The sequence below is a fragment of the Brienomyrus brachyistius genome, chromosome 20, assembly GCF_023856365.1.
Source record: "Brienomyrus brachyistius isolate T26 chromosome 20, BBRACH_0.4, whole genome shotgun sequence".
Classification (NCBI taxonomy): Eukaryota; Metazoa; Chordata; class Actinopteri; order Osteoglossiformes; family Mormyridae; genus Brienomyrus; species Brienomyrus brachyistius.
In genome coordinates this window covers 1,590,091-1,609,047 of record NC_064552.1, presented here as the reverse complement: position 1 = coordinate 1,609,047, position 18,957 = coordinate 1,590,091, and the positions used below count along the sequence as shown (strand labels likewise).

Here is an 18,957-nt window from a genome sequence, read left to right as displayed (position 1 = left end):
GCTGCCGCTTTATGTTCTTCGGCCGTCCTGAGATGCAGTGAATGTTTCTCTCTCCACTGAAAGCAGCCTCTGAAGACTGGTACCGTCCCTACGACTGAGACGTCTAAAACGAGGGAGATGCCCCAGCAACAGATGAGCTTCACGATTCTCCCTCTGACGCTACAGAAAGTTCTGAGACTGCAAACGCGTGCAAAAGACTGAGGAAAGACAATGTGGGAACTAGCTGGGAAAGGATGCACGTGAATTGTAATCTGCAACAACAAGAATGCAGCAGCGTATTGCAACAAGATGATCTGGGAAGGGGCAACTCAGCAAATTATGACAGCAAAGACCGCTGCCTCTAAAACAAGCATGAGAAGAGAGTTTGTCACGTGCAGGAAGTCACTTCTGGTTTCTATCACCCAGAAATCCATTCATGTTTGGACCATGGTGAGTCTTTTAGGCAATTAAAGACTCTGAAACAGCATCAGCTCATTTCCACACAAAATGGAAAAATTAAATCTAATTTTCCCTCCTATGGCAAGACTTTTAATCACTTTGGAAGCTTAATACAGTATCAGCAAATTTCACAGGAGATAAACCTCATACCTGTCATGAGTGTGGAAGGAGTGTTTGGTAGAAAGACACCTTGGGGGGAAAAGGTGCCGTCTGCCCGGTGCCCTTTATTGGGCTGACATCCCGCCCAGTCTGTCCCCTGCCCGGTGCCCTGTGTCAGGCTGACATCCCGCCCAGTCTGTCCCCTGCCCGGTGCCCCGCGTCGGGCTGACATCCCGCCCGGTCTGTCCCATGCCCGGTGCCCCGCGTCGGGCTGACATCCCGCCCGGTCTGTCCCCTGCCCGTTGCCCCGCGTCGGGCTGACATCCCGCCCGGTCTGTCCCCTGCCCGGTGCCCCGCGTCGGGCTGACATCCCGCCCGGTCTGTCCCCTGCCCGGTGCCCCGTGTCGGGCTGACATCCCGCCCGGTCTGTCCCCTGCCCGGTGCCCCGTGTCGGGCTGACATCCCGCCCGGTCTGTCCCCTGCCCGTTGCCCCGTGTCAGGCTGACATCCCGCCCAGTCTGTCCCCTGCCCGTTGCCCCGTGTCGGGCTGACATCCCGCCCAGTCTGTCCCCTGCCCGGTGCCCCGTGTCGGGCTGACATCCCGCCCAGTCTGTCCCCTGCCCGGTGCCCCGTGTCGGGCTGACATCCCGCCCAGTGTGTCCCCTGCCCGTTGCCCCGTGTCGGGCTGACATCCCGCCCAGTCTGTCCCCTGCCCGTTGCCCCGTGTCGGGCTGACATCCCGCCCAGTCTGTCCCCTGCCCGTTGCCCCGTGTCGGGCTGACATCCCGCCCAGTCTGTCCCCTGCCCGTTGCCCTGTGTCGGGCTGACATCCCGCCCGGTCTGTCCCCTGCCCGTTGCCCCGTGTCGGGCTGACATCCCGCCCAGTCTGTCCCCTGCCCGTTGCCCTGTGTCGGGCTGACATCCCGCCCAGTCTGTCCCCTGCTCTGTCCTCTCTGCTGCCTCGGATCGGCTTCAGGCCCCTCCTACTCCATTTATGTTTCACGAATGGATAGTTTACAATACTTCAGGTTTACACCCCATGGTGGCAGTATAACACATGATTTGTATTATATTCATTAGGTTGCCTTTGAAACATCCATTATAACCTGCTATCTGAGCTTAAGTTAGAATAGAAAGCATTTAATTATCTAGCAGTGAATTATATGCATCTTACTTTTATATATTTATAGTAATTAAATACCTTTGGTGAAATTACAGAAAATATACAGCATGTTATATCTGATACATCTAATGTACAATAAAATCCAGTTGTGATACTGAATATCTGAGAGGGAATCAGTCCCAACAGCCGAAATATGCTGATTTGAAATAGTCATCAGAACAGTTTCATCTTCAGTCACGAATGTTCATAGGCCGAGTTTATTCCAGTGCGCTTTTGGTTGTATGGCTTCAGTGACCGTAAGGTGAAATATGAGTGTTTTCACCCTTCTGAGCCTGTCTGCGCTCCTCACACAGGAGCACTGCTTTGCACTGCGCTCTTGCAGTGGAAGCAGGGCAGGCTGATCCAGTGCTCAGTCAGGGCAGCATTTTCCGCCTGCTGCCTCTTGTGCTGGTCTGGGCCGAAGACCTGCCTGTAGAAGCTTTTATGCACAGGGAAGTGGACCAGAGAACTGGAGCCCTCAGGAAGACTCCCACCGGGCAAGTACCACGTTACCCAGAAGCCTGATGAGGCAGGGAAGAGTAACAGGATTAACAAGCGCAGAAGCAAAATGCTAAAGCAGAAGATTGTGGCCATTTTATCTGCTTCACTGCCTTTGTCACCAGATAGGAGGCGCCACTGGGCTATATTACCACCTAGATAACCTCAACTGGTTTTGGTTAGCACTGCCTACAAAGTAGTCTCAGACTGCTGCTGGTGTTATTGTTGAAAACCACTGTTTACCATGGTAAAAAGTGTCCAGCATGATGTCATGCATGATGTTCCCACGCAGAGGGCAGCTGCTTCCAGACCTGCTGCGGATCATGCAGGCAGCCTGTGACTCGTTAACAGCTGTGAGATATTTCAGCAGAAGGCAGCTTCAGCGTGACGACAGGCTTCTTGATAACAGCATAAACAAGCCGGTTTTACGGCATGGAAAGGCAGCGTCTGAGAAAACCCTCTGATTCTGTTAATTCAGGCCAGACCGCAACACTGAGAACAATGACACCCTGAAATACAATGCTGGAGTGTTTAGTGCTTCCTCTGTGACACAGGCAGGCAGCTGTCGTGCAGTGATCCCCAGTTATTAAGAGAAACACAAGCACTGGAACACAGCATCAGGGAAGGACCCAGCAGAAACACCTTTATTTGTGATTACAAAACATATTAGTCAGAAACGTTTCCATGTGAAAGCAAAGTGAGAAATGAGCCTTTGGTGCATGTTACAGACAATCTGGCGCAAACCGAGGGGGTCATTTAAAAACAGGAGCACTGACTCATGAAGCCCTGTCCGGATTCAGCACACTGACACTCACAGCACAGACATCATATATGGCTGCAAATGTGGGGCTTTGTGGACGTAACCGAGAGCAGGGGAAATAGTGCATTATTTGTGGAGTCAGATACCTGAAAACGAAACAAAGCAAAAAAAATAGTGTCTGGTTTCCAGGCGATTACTGAAACGGATCGATTTTCAAGGCTGGTGTTGCGTTAAAGACGGTGATGAATGAACTGAAATCAAGCAGAAGTGTTGTCTGTTTCGATGGGATTTCACACACCTGCTGGGACTGACTGTACGACTGAGAGGAACGAATTAGAGATTTCTGACCCTCGTGTTAACGAGACACGTTATATTTTCATAATTAATCCCCGTGTTGGTGCTTTGGAGCCATAATCATAATGAAACAGGACAAGCTCTAAAGAGGCAGACTGATGCACAGCACAGCATCACAGGGCTCCTCTAAACTGTCGTCTTTGAAACCTTTTTCTTGTTATTTCTGTCCAGCCTCTTCTAAACAGCTTAGAGTATTAACCGTCACGGCTGGACGTTTCACAGAAACGATCCATCATCAAACGAGACCGTAGCGGCAGTCATACAGGCCGCTGTTCGGCCGCAGCGCTCGCTGATCTCACCAGAGTCTGCGTCTGTGTTCTGCTCCGTCGAAGCTACGGCTGTTGCTCACCCAAGCAGGCGCCCAGTGGCACGTACGAGCACATGTAGGTGTCTCAGCCAGCCGAACAGCACCGGCGAGGGTACCACGTCCTGACACGCCTGACCACATTAAGTAATTAACATCCTCATAAACGGAGCGGCTTTGATATACAGACTCATAACCGAATACATGTCATAACCGCTGCATGTCAGATGCGAGTAAAATCACACTCACAAGGAAAGCCTAGAATGACGTTAGCTTAAAAATGATAAATGTGGTATTTATTTTTTTGTCCATTGCAGCATGAACACCACCGTTGCCAATAAAGACTGTACGCAGAAAAATTAAAACACTTTAAAGTTCCGCAGCTTCAAGTGGGTCCCCATTTATCACAATCAAAAAAGATTGGCACTGTTTTGCGATATGTTTCCAAAGTGTGTTTTGGCAAATTAATTAAAAAAAAATTCCACACCTCCAGAGCATGACATGCTTTGGTTCAAGCTACACGGCTCGGCTCTAACATCGGCTCCTATTGGCTCATTCCAATCACATGACACGATAATAAAAGGATGGGTTGGACTCCTCAGCCCAGATACATTTTGGTCCTCTACAACTCATGAGAAGCGATTCTTTCCTTTAATGAATTGTTTTACCTCACCGTTTTATTTCAGTTTACACATTTCAACCATTAAAACACCCATAATTTCACAACAATTGTAAGTGTCTCAAACATGGAAGTCAGTGATTGCTGCTTAGAATTATAGTTGCCTTCAGTGCTCCTTTGCTAACCTTAAACGTCCAAACATGCTCAATCATGACGACAGAGATATATGATTGGTCTTTTTTACCTATTCGTCTTTTAGGTTAAAGATGCTTTTTAATGTTTGCCTTGGTTTTCACCGTTGCCTTCATAGGAAAATATAACTCTGTGGATGTTATGCAGGCCAATGATGGAGAGGGAAGTCAGACCCAGAATACCGAAGAGCAATATAAAAGTGAGATTACAGTAGCTGGTTCCTCCCAGGACTCAGACACTGGTCTCGTTCTTCCACAGTCCGGTCCGTATGTGGCCCTGCTGCTTCAAGCCTTCCTTTTGGCTTCTGTTCTGATTGGTTTGTGTCTGTGGGTAGGCGGGTGCTTGCATCTGATTGGCCACATTCTGTGAGTCCACCTCCAGTGGAAGCAGTGTCTCCCTATTGGCCATCTTCCTGTAGCCATAGAGGGCAGAGCTGGGACTGGCGGTGCCATGGCATACGATGGCGAAGGGGTCCGCTTGCGGGCACGCCTGCTGCCGGTGGTAATTGCAGCAGCCTTCATGCATGCTGCTACAGGCGTGTCCTTCACGTGTGCATCCACACGTGTATCCTTCATGCATGCATTTACACGTGTGTCCCTCGTGCACGCTGTTACAGCTGTGTCCTTCACGCATGCATCTGTACACATGACATTGGCGCATGCACTCACATGCGTGTGCCTCATGCGTGCTGTCACAGGCGTGTCCATCATGTGAGCCGGCACATGCAAGCGCCTCATGACACGTGTGGCCCTCGTTCGTGCTGTGGCATGCCTCCAAGTCGCTTGGGCTCGAGCACGGCAATGTGTCACGGACGCAGTGACACGAGTGAGCCTCCCGCATGCCGTGGCACACATCTGCATCACGTGTGTGGCAGGGGTGCAGCTCGAGGGCGCACTGCGAGCTCTCCGGGTACGAGCTGTGAGCGCTGCTGTCCAAACTTGACGACGCCGCTTGGTAGGTGTACCTGCTGAGGGGGCGTGGCTTAGCCCTGTCCTTCAGACAGCTCTGTAGTGGCGGCCCGGAGGGGGTGCCAGTCTGTACGTCACCCTCTGTCTCCCTCTGGCAGAGTGGGATCACACAACAGGGGCCTGGCTGTAAGGCCGGGGGGCCCGCGTGGGCAGAGGGGGCGTCACCGTTGGCGCTGGGCTTGGCAGGGGCGGCAGCGGGGGGTGGGGCAGAGCGGCATGCCCACCAGCGCTGCCAGACGTCTTCACGTTTGGCACAGTGCTGGATGAGCAGGAAGAGGCCCAGACTGGCACAGGATGCTCCATACAAGCAGCTGAAAACCATATCAAGGATGGGGCTCAGCCATACAGCCAGTGCGCCGAAGGCCCAGGTGCTGAGGAAGAGGAGCAAGGTGAAGGCGGCGGTGTGCAGCTGTGCCCTCAGCGAGATCTCATTGGCCAGCGTGGCACCGGGGGCGTCGCCCGGTCCCGCCGCCCCACCCACAGGGCGCCGCCGCTCCTCTGGCGTCACCTGCAGCTCGTATCGGCGCTCGGGGTGCCGCCGCAGTTCGATGGAGGCGCACAGGAAGTAGCCACAGGTCGCCAGGACGATGAGCGCCACAGGACCGTAGAAAGCGCCGAGGCTTGGCTCCCAGGCGACCCAGCAGCTGCGCAACGGGAAGCTCATTAATCACATTCCTGGGGGAGTCGCCGGCGTGACATCAGCAAGGCCCGCCCCCTGCACCCGGCCCTCATTAACGCACCGTGGGAGTCACTCATGTTTTACCACACTGGCCTCATAACCACGAGGACATCATCACCACAGGAAACGTGACAGTTCTGCACAAGCACCTTCTGCAAGTTCTGGGCTATTTTAAGGTCCCTTAAAAACGCGGCAGGAAGGACAGAACAGTGCTGGAACAGCAGGTCCCGGGCGGAGGCGTGTGTGAGCGGGGGCGGGGGCCTGGGGCCCGGGGCCCCCTACTTACAAAGGGCTGCTGTCGCTGCTGCCGTAGTTCTGGATGTTGGTGGCCGCGGTGATAGCACAGATGAGGAGTGGGACACCGTCACTAACCAGGTAGAACCTGCCGGAAGAGAAACTCACCTCAGGCTGCTGTTGACCTCCATTCGCCTCACTGAGGCTAGTTCAGAGCGGCGTGGAGCCGTACCCCTGGTAGTTTAAGCTTACACTGAATCGTACTGATCGGTATATGGCCATTTACAGCTGGTCAGGGACGGACTTACCAAAGGGCAGGTATAGGCAGCTGGAAGAGGCCCCGTAAAGACAGTGTTTCATTTATGGATAACAGACAGAATAATCATTCAAATTATAGCATCATATCTGATATTTGCATTTGTAGCGAGTTTTTATGGGAGACAGTTTGCTCCTTGTCCAGCTGTAATGGACTTTTCCTACTTTGAGACCTAACAGTCACCCTGTCAGTTATGAGTGTCCCCCACTCCCCCCCCCCCCCCACATACCTCACAATGCCTGGTGGGGGTCTCTGGGGGGAGCAGGGGTCCCCATCCGGACCCTGGGGCACCTCTCTGCTCACCTGGGTGTAGATGAACCTGGCGCTGACGGCCAACCACAGCAGGCTGGCCAGCGAGGAGTAGTGCAGGAGGACGCCCACCTGTGGCAGAGCCAGACGCACTGCACGTCAGAAAACCACTCACTAGCGCCCCTCCTGGAGCAGCAGTGTCGCCGCTACTGCTCATAAAGTGTGAGATGGGTTAAAACTTGAAACCTGTAGTATTCTGCTTCACTGCAGTGTTTTAGTCTAGTTTAGTGCATTTCTGGATACTCCAACATCCATACAGCAGACCATTTATCCTGGTCAGAGTCGCAGGGACAGCACAGGGCACAGGGCAGGGGACACCTTGGGTGGGATGCCGGTCCATCACAGGGCAGGGGACGCCCTGAACGGGATGCCGGTCCATCACTGGGCACAGGGCAGGGGACACCTTGGGTGGGATGCCGGTCCATCACAGGGCACAGGGCAGGGGACACCTTGGGTGGGATGCCGGTCCATCACAGGGCAGGGGACGCCCTGAACGGGATGCCGGTCCATCACACAATCATACATCATGGGCAATTTAGAACCATCAATTAGCCAGGCTGCTTGTTGGAGTGCCCAGAGGAAATGTCTCTCTGACAAATCATTAATGTAATTTACATGCTAACTAACGTGTTTTTAAGAATGTAATATGATGAACGGAACGTGTTTGCATGTTAATCCAGCCATTTCCTGTGCGTCAGTATTCACTGTACAGCAATTCAGAGTACAGCAGAGCAGAAGCCCTGGATTCCTCCGACAGCATCGCCCGTAATCTCGCGCTATGGATTTAGCGCATGCTTCAATAGTCAGAAGCATGCGGGCGGGTGGTGCTCGTTACCATGGCGATTACTGCCGGGCTCCATGAGGCCCCCGACAGCCCCGCGGTGTCACGGTGAGGGCCTGCCGCTACGTGGGTCTGTTTGGGCATCGAGAGTCAGCCGCTGTCATTCCATGTGACAAGGACATCCTGACGGTGGGGGGTGGGTCCCATGGGGGGGGGGGGCCGCCAAGCGGCTAAATAATGGCTTCCCCGGGCGGCGGGAGCACTCACCACCTGGCAGGCGACAGGGGAGCTGATACGGTTGATGCCCCCGGCGAAGGCAGTGAATGTCAGTGCTGTGTGCAGGCAGAGGTTAAGGAGCACATGCCAGCCTTGCCTGCTGATGCGGATGGCGCTGGAGAGGGGGGGGGGACAAGAAACCACAGAGAGCAGCAGTGAGCCCCCGCGCTTAACGGCACAGCTACCGGGAGCTTATTTACACATGTTCTTCAGAAGCCATGAATCCCTCCACTTCTTAACTAGGCTACAAAGAGAAGCCAGTGGGAACCAGTTCAGATAAGAGAGAGGAGACCAGCAGAGCTCTCTGGGGGTTGGTGTTTATCTTCAATTAGCATCGCATTAAATTCTGCCTGTGCTCACATATGAGTATAACAAGCCCTTCTGCTTTAATGACCTGGGGTCGGCGGAGTGATGTCACCGTTGGACCCCCGGAAAAGGCCCCTAACCCCCAGCTGCTCCAGGACCCTGTTTCCTCTGTTTCCTGTATGTCACTCTGGATTAAAAGCACCAGGTAAATAAATAAAATGTACATGAAAAATAAATGAATTATGTTTCTTCCCAAATGCATAATTGACACTTTCATATTTCAGATTTTTTAAGGGATTCAAGATGGTCCATTTGACATCCGGAGAGTGATTCCACAGAAGTGGGACCTGGCATCTTTCCACAGGGAGCCTAAGTGGCTGTGCTAATCTCCACAGGGCAGTCGGTGTCCATGCAGGCAGCCCCCAAAGCCACGACAGGCAGCGCGCTCACCATACGGACGGCTGCGGGAGGCAGACCGCCAGGAGAATATTTTAGAAAAGACCTTTTCATCATTAATGTCCTTTAAAAATTGATCAGCCGAACGCATGAGGTACTGAGCAAGCAGAGTGTGTGATGTTTCTGAGAGCCTGCAGTGTCTTTCTGTACAGAGTAGGAGATGCAGTAGGAGTAGGACTCTTCGTGCACGCACTCTGCTCGCACGCACTCTGCTCGCACGCACTCTGCTCTCACGCACTCTGCTCGCACGCACTCTGCTCTCACGCACTCTGCTCGCACGCACTCTGCTCTCACGCACTCTGCTCGCACGCACTCTGCTCTCACGCACTCTGCTCTCACGCACTCTGCTCGCACGCACTCTGCTCTCACGCACTCTGCACACACGCATCCGGAACATGGCAACATGCGTAAGTCCCACCCACTTTGTGGGGATTCGGCAAGACGTGTGAGAAACCAAACGGGAAAATGTGCCAACAGTCTTTGGTCATTCCCAGCCTGACTGTTATTTTTATACAGCCGGGGTATATTCTGGAACATTCCAGAAAGACCATACACATTTCTACCTCTTTATAGACCATTATAAAATATTCATCTTTAGCTTTCGCTTGGCAGTCCCATTTCAGCCAGAAGGAGCCTGTTTCCCTCCCATTTGCCCCCCCTTACCTATGGTGGACGATGTAGGTGACGATGGCAGTGAGCATGCACAGCAGCAGCACAGACGTGCAGGCGTACACGACCGGGTGCAGGAACTCCCCCGGGTAGGGGGGGAAGGCCAGCGCATTCTCAAAGTCCTGTTGGGGGAGACGGGAGACACAGGCCACCGCCCTGATCACATCACGACAGGCAGGGGGAGGAGGGAGCAAATTAACAAGAACATACAAAACACTCAAGCCCCAACCATGGACTGACACCCCCCAACATAGCAGGGAAGACGCGAGGCCTGTCTCATACTTAGGAGTAAAGCGGAGACACTAGGCAGGAAATAACACAGCAAAAGCCTGCCTGTCTGCAAGTATGGGGGCAGGGGGGGCTCAGCGGGTTCGGAGGCTGTGTGATGTCACCTTCGGGCCCCTGAGTGAGGCCCTTAACCCCAGCTGCCGCAGGGACTGACTGACCTGCTCTCTGGAAAAACAGAAACAAACAAACAAAGGATGTCGCTGGGATAAAAGCTTCTGCTAAGCAGCAGTACCTGGAAGAGCGTGAGGGGGCCCTGCGACTCATCCAACTTCTAACTGATGTTCAGCGGCTCTGACTGGGGAGAGGGCGGAGCTCACACCCGCACGCAAATATATCATATTCATCAGGTGACCGAAGTGGAGATGGTGCCCCTGGTAACCATATCACCCACATGTGCACCTCCGCGGGGCCAGTAACACAGCCTATCCAGAATGACCTTGTAAGTAAAAAGTTTTCATTCTGATCGATCTGCAATAATTATGTAATGAATCATGCATTTTCTTAGGAAACGGAGCAGCCTGTTGGTGTGAAATAATATAAAGCTGACCGAAAAACTCTTTTTAGGTCTATGTGTAGTAGAGAGTATGTCACTCTGTTACTGAGCGTGAGATACTGAGGCCTAATGCTATGAGCCACACCATTCCCACCAGTCACACTTGGCAGGCCTCACTCAGAAGGCCAAACTTGGCAGGCCAGACTGAGAAGGCCGCACTCATCAGGCCACACCCAGAAGGTCACACTCATCAGGCCGCACTCATCAGGCCGCACCCAGAAGGCCACACTCAACAGGCTGCACTCGGCAGACTGCATTCGGCAGGCCGCACTCAGAAGGCCGCACTCGGCAGGCCGCACTCATTGCAGCTTTCTGTGGCACAGATCACTCTGATGCCTCCTGCTTCATGGTATCCATAACGTTCTGCCTTTTCCTAGAAAGCAAAGTACCTGACTTTCCTTCACGTGGGAATTTTCTAGCTCCCCTCGCCTTTTGATGTACATCTGTGATGTGGTGGCAAGTAGATGTGAGTAGCGGGAAGAGGGAGTTCATTTTCTGCAGTTATCCCACTTTTGTAGTTTCATGTACGCTTTGGATCACTGTCACGCAGTGAAGCTCAAAGCACCAGCCTCTTCTTGGCAGGAAACCTGGGTTTTTGGACAAAAAGCAGCAGGCGCTTTGCAAAGGGGACATGCGCATGACGACCCGCTAATCCCTCTTCTCAAAGGGGATTCCTTGGACATAATAGAGACTCAAGAAGCAGAGATCACTGCACCTCTTACTTTGCGATGGAGGGAGTCACTCTGCCTGGAAGTGCTCATCTCTGCCAATGATGCTGTTATGGGCAAATTTCAGATTTAATTTGCCACAAGGGCCTGTCTTGGGCCTGTCTTGGGTCTGTCCTGGGCCTGTCCTGGGCATGTCTTGGGCCTGTCCTGGGCCTGTTTTGGGCATGTCCTGGGTCTGTCCTGGGCCTGTCTTGGGCCTGTCTTGGGCCTGTTTTGGGCATGTCCTGGGTCTGTCCTGGGCCTGTCCTGGGCCTGTCCTGGGCCTGTCTTGGGCCTGTCCTGGGCCTGTCTTGGGCCTGTCCTGGGCCTGTCTTGGGCCTGTTTTGGGCATGTCCTGGGTCTGTCCTGGGCCTGTCTTAGGTCTGTCTTGGGCCTGTACTGGGCCTGTCCTGGGCCTCCCCTGCTCCTCACTGGCAGTGTGGCTGAGATTCTGACTGGCTCAGCTCTGCCACTAGTTCCCCCATCGAGCTGCTGACAAACCGTTAGTTAGTCCCGAAATAGCCCAGATTCAGACATCACAAACTGCATTTATATACAGGTCGTAAAGCTCGTTGAATCCCAGGTGGCGCCGTGCCTTGCCAGGCTGGTTCTGGAACATTCTGCCCAGACGGGGTCCAATGAGGATGTTATGAAGACGGCCTAAATGTGAGGCTCCCTCCTGTGATATCAGGCCCGGCGGGGCCCGATGTTTATTTTAAGCTACCTATTTCGGTCCAGCATAAGTACTGTGTGTTTTTCTTCACTAAATATAGACTTTAAAACATGGGGTGTCAAAGCCGCTTTAGTTAATGAGGCTCCGATGGACTCAATCCAATCTCAAGGGACCCCAATAAAGGGTAGCAGGCTAATGACACAGAGATAAGGGTACTTATGTTTGGACTGAGAACAAAAATCTGTCCAGGAAATGACCCCCCCACTGCCAACAAGACTGCAGGCATCAGGAACGATTAAGGAGAGAGGACATCACCTGCCTGCAAGCTCGGCCTCAGCTAGGATCCCCTCGCTACGCTTAATCACCAAGCAGCCATGAGTACAGCAGCCGTCCGTAGGCACATAAGGCCTGTGTCCCCCCCGCGGCTGTGCGTCACGTCACGTGTCGGGAGGCCAGCGAGTCCACGTCCTCTCTAACTCGCCATCAGAGTACCGCGTCCCTGCTCTCCCCACCACGATTAAAAACATACTGCCAGCAGTTCATTAATTCTGTCCCTTCCCAGTTGCCCATGCAAGCTGTCATATTTTTCAGCCTGGTCAGACTAGTGATTATTATCCAGTACGAAGACGACTAAATATACGACTTGGTATGATTATCACTCGCTCTCTGCATGTCATCACCGAGGTCCTGTGCACCTGCTGATCTAGATCGGTAAACATGGAAAGCATTGATCCATAGAGTGGCCAAAAGACACACTCGACAGAATGACTGATGATGATGTATACCTGCATGCGGATGGATGACAGCGAGGCTGGGGGCTGAGTTTGGCCCGAGGTCCGTGAGCTGCTGACATGTCAGATGTGGGATGAATGAAAAAGAAGAGGGCAGCTACTTTTTCGCTGCCTAGGTGACATTTTTCCCCAGAACGGCTGCGTGATTTCCAGTTGCACAATTTGTAGCAGCAATTCAGGATACGTGTGTCTCCCTAAGGTACAACAGCAGAGCACGTTCCGGAAGCCGCATCACCAAACTTGGGCTGCAATTTAACTGCCACGCCCCCTGCTGGGAGAGAGATGAAGCACAGCAGTCGGGAATCCAACAGAAGATTTCTGGCGGAGCAGTCAGTGCCGAGAAAGAACTGTGCTGTTTTCATACTAAGAACATGAAACTGTCAGAGTCGCTTTTAGAAAAGACAAATACGGGGACAAAAGCTTGAATGTATGTTATAATCAAGAGGCCTGAGTCAGCCAATGACAGCGTGCCGGAATAGGGGCTTCATTGGGCCTCCTTTAATTACGACACAGAACTCATCCTGGGGTGACAGGTAGACACAATGCAGTGCATGATGGGTAGCAACACTGCACCATCGACACAGTGAGTCACTGCTAAGCTTTGCCTGCTGATAAATTACTTCCCATTTTAATTCCATTTATTACATTCTCTTTCCCATTGTCATTAATTCCTAAAATTGCATTCGGAATTAAACGAATGATACACAAGTAGGCCTGAGAGAGGAAAATGAAAGGACGCGGGCATAACGTGCATCCTCCTTGTTTCTATAGAAACGAAGTGGGTGGATCTGAAGGAGTCGGTTGCCCACGGCAGGTCAGCGTCTTTCGCCTGTTTGTTCGGTGCCCGGAAAACCGGCCCACCAGTCAGTGTCTGTGAACCAGTAAGTAAACCTGTCAGTTCTGGTCTCTGCACACCGTTTGGCAAAAGCCTGGCTGTTTGTCAGTATTTCACACGTCGTCGCAGTGTCACGTCGTCGCAGTGTCACCCGAAATAATCCTTTTGTATAGTAGAAGAGGCACAGAGGGCAGGCGGGTCCAGGACACCCCAGAGGCATCCCGGAGGTCCTCGCACACCTGGCCTCTGTCACACCCTCGCCGTCAACATCTCTTTTTGCCTGTTAATAAAAGACCAAAGCCCTGTGCATCTACTTCAAGCTTGGAGGTCACAACGCTGGGTCAGCCAGCATCCAGCACTCGTGGAGCTGGGGGTAAGTGGCCTTGCTCAGAAGCCCACAGGCATGTGAATATTCTGTCGAGGTCGGCCATTGAACCAACAACCTTCTGATCACAGGCACTGAGGTTTAGTGTGCTGAGCTTCAAAACTGCCCACTAACGTGATAATCCAGGATGCTGAAACACAGTCCATGTTAGCACCCTATCACCCTGGGCATGGGATCAAAACCCAGGCTGATAAATGATGACACCAGCCTGTCTACAGGACTGAAACCCAGCCTATTAATGATGACACCACCCTGTTTATGGGACTGAAACCCAGCTTATAACTGATAACACCACCCTGTCCATGGGACTGAAACCCAGCCTATAACTGATGACACCACTCTGTCCATGGGACTGAAACCCAGCCTATAACTGATGACACCACTCTGTCCATGGGACTGAAACCCAGCTTATTACTGATGACACCACCCTGTCCCTGGGACTGAAACCCAGCCTATTACTGATGACACCACTCTGTCCATGGGAATGAAACCCAGCTTATAACTGATGACACCACTCTGTCCATGGGACTGAAACCCAGCCTGATACTGATGACACCACCCTGTCCATAGGACTGAAACCCAGCCTATAACTGATGATGTCACCCTGTTAATGGGATTGAAATCCAGCTTGTAACTGATGACACCACTCTGTCCATGGGACTGAAACCCAGCCTATAACTGATGACACCACTCTGTCCATGGGACTGAAACCCAGCCTATTACTGATGACACCACTCTGTCCATGGGAATGAAACCCAGCTTATAACTGATGACACCACTCTGTCCATGGGACTGAAACCCAGCCTGATACTGATGACACCACCCTGTCCATAGGACTGAAACCCAGCCTATAACTGATGATGTCACCCTGTTAATGGGATTGAAATCCAGCTTGTAACTGATGACACCACTCTGTCCATGGGACTGAAACCCAGCCTATAACTGATGACACCACTCTGTCCATGGGACTGAAACCCAGCTTATTACTGATGACACCACCCTGTCCCTGGGACTGAAACCCAGCCTATTACTGATGACACCACTCTGTCCATGGGAATGAAACCCAGCTTATAACTGATGACACCACTCTGTCCATGGGACTGAAACCCAGCCTGATACTGATGACACCACCCTGTCCATAGGACTGAAACCCAGCCTATAACTGATGATGTCACCCTGTTAATGGGATTGAAATCCAGCTTGTAACTGATGACACCACTCTGTCCATGGGACTGAAACCCAGCCTATAACTGATGACACCACTCTGTCCATGGGACTGAAACCCAGCCTATTACTGATGACACCACCCTGTCCCTGGGACTGAAACCCAGCTTATAACTGATGACACCACTCTGTCCATGGGACTGAAACCCAGTTTATAACTGATGACACCACTCTGTCCATGGGACTAAAACCCAGCCTATTACTGATGACACCACTCTGTCCATGGGACTGAAACCCAGCCTATAACTGATGACCCCACTCTGTCCATGGGACTGAAACCCAGCCTATAACTGATGATGTCACCCTGTTAATGGGATTGAAACCCAGCTTGTAACTGATGACACCACCCTGTCCAAGGGAATGAAACCTATTCTGTAACTGATTATGCCACACACATTTTTGCCCTTGACAATATTACACCGCTGTCCATGGTGCTGAAAAGCCATTGGCTGTGTGGCATGTTAACCTCCCTGTTAACTGCTGCAAGGTTCCATTACTCAGGGGAGAAAAAACCGCTTACATGTATTGTCCTCCACAAAGCCACATGTTCAGCCGGAGCCAGAGAGACCTCGCGATGCTCAGGTGATTTAAGGACCATTTACTCAAGGCTGCATCTCCATTAAGCAGCCAAGCAGTTACAACACACTCATTGGCGGAGTCACTGATGTTCACAAGGCACCATGCTTTACAAAAAACAGAACTGACAGTCACAGGACTGTGGAGTTTTTAATATTACTGCTGTTACAGACCTGATACATCATTACAGGATTTATTAGTCATTATAGGACTGAGGTGCTATTACACCAGTTTACATATAGGGCAAGCTAATCAGCGATGTTACAGAACCATTCCTTTTAAAGTCGTATATATAGCACATATAATGTAAGCCTCTCCATCCTTGAGCGCATAGGAGACCTGACAGCTCCTTGAACCCTCAGCCTATGGTGGGCCGTGCCCCCGCCCCCTATCGCGCCGCAGTCACTGGCCTCCCCCCATTGGTATGCGGCGCCCGCCTTTCCGCAGGGTTTTCCCAGGCAGACCCACAGCCTCCGACACATCTATCTGTCTTCATGCATATTTAAAAAGAGAGACGGGCCCTCGGACATCGGGATAGATTATGGGAAGGTGAATGAATGATTCACACTTCGTGTTCAGCGCCGTGAACGTAACGCGGCGTGCAGAGCTGCTCCTGAAGGGCTTCATTCACCAACACAGTTGTTTAACTTTCCACGTCATGGATGCGTTGGCAGAGTGTGAATAAAACACGGGTCGATGAGTAGAATGTTATGGATCACGATGATATCAGCCTATTGCAACAATCCAGTATATGTAGAATGTACTCCGAACTATTAATGGAAAGATCTGACAATGTTCTGTTGACTGTGAGTCTGGAAAAACCCAACAAATCGATTCAAATATTCAAAGAAGTACAGCTTCCCTTTATACTTTTATTAACCCATTAAATGTGCAATGTAACGCGGCCAGAATAAGTAGGAATGGCACCTTTAAAAGCACTAGCGGTGTAAAACTTTAAAACAATCGCCTCTCCCACATCGACACGCCGCACAACTGAAGATGCCGCCCGGCGCGTTAGTTCGGCTCGGTTCGGGACTCACCATTCGCGCTGCCAGATCGCGCAGAGAAATGAATTGCGGGGAGCAGCCCTGATGTGTTCGTGGCCATCCGAGGGCAGGACAGCTACACACCTGCAGAAGCAGCACCGTCAGCCCGGGGAACCGGACCGGACCGGAGCTCGGTGCCGGCGTTCGAATCGAAGCTCATTTATGAGCATTTGTAAGAACGCAATTAATAACGTATAAAGGCTGCTGTCCGGCTTTCAACGACCCTGTTTCCACTGCAGATAACAAATGATGGCAGTGGTGTCGAAGGCAGGAAAAAATATACAAAAAGCGCACTGGTACCTTGAGCCGAACCAGTTGGGGTAAAGATGAGAAATAGGTTCGTAGTTATGGAACAATGTTACGAAAAATATTTGCTAAGGTAAGAACTGACTTTTATTTAGAGTAATGTATGCATTTCAGAGAGCTGCCTGCTGATAATTATTATTGATCTCGCAGAGATTATATTCTAAGCTCCGTCTTTATTTTACAGCTACCGTAAATTCGCTAAATCGAAACATCAACGCGGAGTTTTTTTTCGTCTATATATATATATATATATAGAATTCTTTACCTAATTCGGTGAATGCAACTAGTGTAAAAATGCCGTCGAGCTTCCCATCGTCATCCAGTTTGCAGCCCGTCCGACGCAAACGCAGAGTTAGTCATTTCCAAAGGCAATTAAAGCACGAAGTGCCAGGCGGTACTGCGGGGAAGCCTGCAGCCGGAGGGGGCGACAGCTCGGCCAGGCATAAAAGACACGGAGCATCGCAGCCCAACATTTAACTCGCGTTTAACGCGGATAAGTTTGCACCCTTTCTCTCCGGGCTGGGAGCTGCCAGAGCGCGGCGGCCCGGTATCCGTGCGATCTGCCGTCCTTAGCGCGCTCCTCCGGCGGAGCTCCACGCCGCAGAGCTAGCGGTGGTCGGTGCCGTCTCCGCTCCAGGGCACATAGGCGCTGCAGCTCTTATTTAAAGCGACAATCTTCCGGGGTTTATCCTCGCATTAGGGTTATGTCCCGAAACGAAACCCTTCCTTAAAAGCGTCTATAAAATGGACACGGTGACGTCATGGCAACTGTTATTAATATAGCCACATTTCGCTGACACTGGTAGCCTGTGTATTAACCTGGAAAACCAATGCGTGTTTCCACGCCTTTTAAATTACCGTATTTATTTCAGAGTCATTCATGAACTACATAAACGGATTACACCTGTTAAGATAGTGAGATACTGTAAATTACTTTTTAGTAGATTTACTTTGGATTAATTTCTATATCTAAAATCATTCTGAATTACGGAAAAATTTTCAAATCATTTGAAATAAATAATATCAATTAGTATAACATGTCAAACAGTGTATTTTGCTTATTTATTTTAAGATGCTTCTTTATGTTGCCTTCCCATTACTGGACTTTCTGCACCGATGCACAGTTCTAAGCCCAGACCCTGCTGGACTGATACGTACTTATAACAACGTACGTAGTGCTGTGAAACGGGAACGACACTACACCTGTTCATCTTCAGTATATAGGCACCCCATTCCGGCTTAGTGTTCCTGTTCAGTATATAGGCACCCCATTCCAGCTTAGTGTTCCTGTTCAGTATATAGGCACCCCATTCCGGCTTAGTGTTACTGTTCAATATATAGGCACCCCATTCCGGCTTAGTGTTCCTGTTCAGTATATAAGCACCCCATTCCGGCTTAGTGTTCCTGTTCAGTATATAGGCACCCCATTCCGGCTTAGTGTTCCTGTTCAGTATATAGGCACCCCATTCCGGCTTAGTGTTCCTGTTCAGTATATAGGCACCCCATTCCAGCTTAGTGTTCCTGTTCAGTATATAGGCACCCCATTCCAGCTTAGTGTTCCTGTTCAGTATATAGGCACCCCATTCCGGCTTAGTGTTCCTGTTCAGTATATAGGCACCCCATTCCGGCTTAGTGTTCCTGTTCAGTATATAGGCACCCCATTCCAGCTTAGTGTTCCTGTTCAGTATATAGGCACCCCATTCCAGCTTAGTGTTCCTGTTCAGTATATAGGCACCCCACACTGGCCTAATCTTATGAACAAACATTTTAGCATGCACTGGTGTTCAGGATCAAAACCTTCAGCATTATATTTTCTGTTATTATAATTACTTAGAAGACAATAATTACATTTAAAAATATTCAACTGTTTTTCTGCACCATCTGTTAAACCTGAAAGACTTTTGGATTAGTGTAACAATAGGCATTGTTCTGGGTAGGGCATTATTTATCTATCTATTTTTTTGTTTATTTATTTAATGAATCCTTCATTTACACCCAAAGTTACTCTTCATGAGGGTTGCTCACAGTGGATGTGAGAGCATCCTTGGCTCCGTCTGTCTCTTATGCATCAACATGTCGGGACACATAAAACAGGTCCTTTCTTGCCATGACGTGATTTTGATTTCAGGGCTTTCAAATACATTTCCGGCCTG

General features: G+C 50.9%; 1 protein-coding gene and 1 long non-coding RNA gene across 4 annotated transcripts; one reads left to right on the top strand and one right to left on the bottom strand.

Moving 5' to 3' along the window:
- Nucleotides 1-2,816: 2,816 nt before the first annotated feature.
- Nucleotides 2,817-17,643, bottom strand: LOC125715589 (adhesion G protein-coupled receptor A1-like). 3 transcript variants are annotated; one of them, XM_048987334.1, is made up of 7 exons: nt 17,070-17,643; nt 16,493-16,582; nt 9,415-9,542; nt 7,981-8,104; nt 6,853-7,004; nt 6,360-6,455; nt 2,817-6,038 (listed from the first exon to the last, which is right to left on the bottom strand). In XM_048987334.1, the coding sequence occupies exons 2-7, from the start codon at nt 16,493-16,495 to the stop codon at nt 4,658-4,660; spliced, it is 1,884 nt and encodes a 627-aa protein (XP_048843291.1). In that variant the 5' UTR covers nt 16,496-16,582; nt 17,070-17,643; the 3' UTR covers nt 2,817-4,657. The 3 variants fall into 3 exon arrangements, with proteins under 3 accessions (XP_048843291.1, XP_048843293.1, XP_048843292.1); XM_048987336.1 differs by lacking the exon at nt 16,493-16,582; XM_048987335.1 differs by lacking the exon at nt 17,070-17,643 and having other exon boundaries at nt 16,493-17,031.
- LOC125715590 (uncharacterized) lies at nt 8,709-14,124 on the top strand. Its single transcript, XR_007384109.1, has 4 exons — nt 8,709-8,845; nt 13,204-13,313; nt 13,441-13,640; nt 13,724-14,124. It is a non-coding gene; the product is annotated as an uncharacterized LOC125715590 (long non-coding RNA).
- Nucleotides 17,644-18,957: the final 1,314 nt, after the last annotated feature.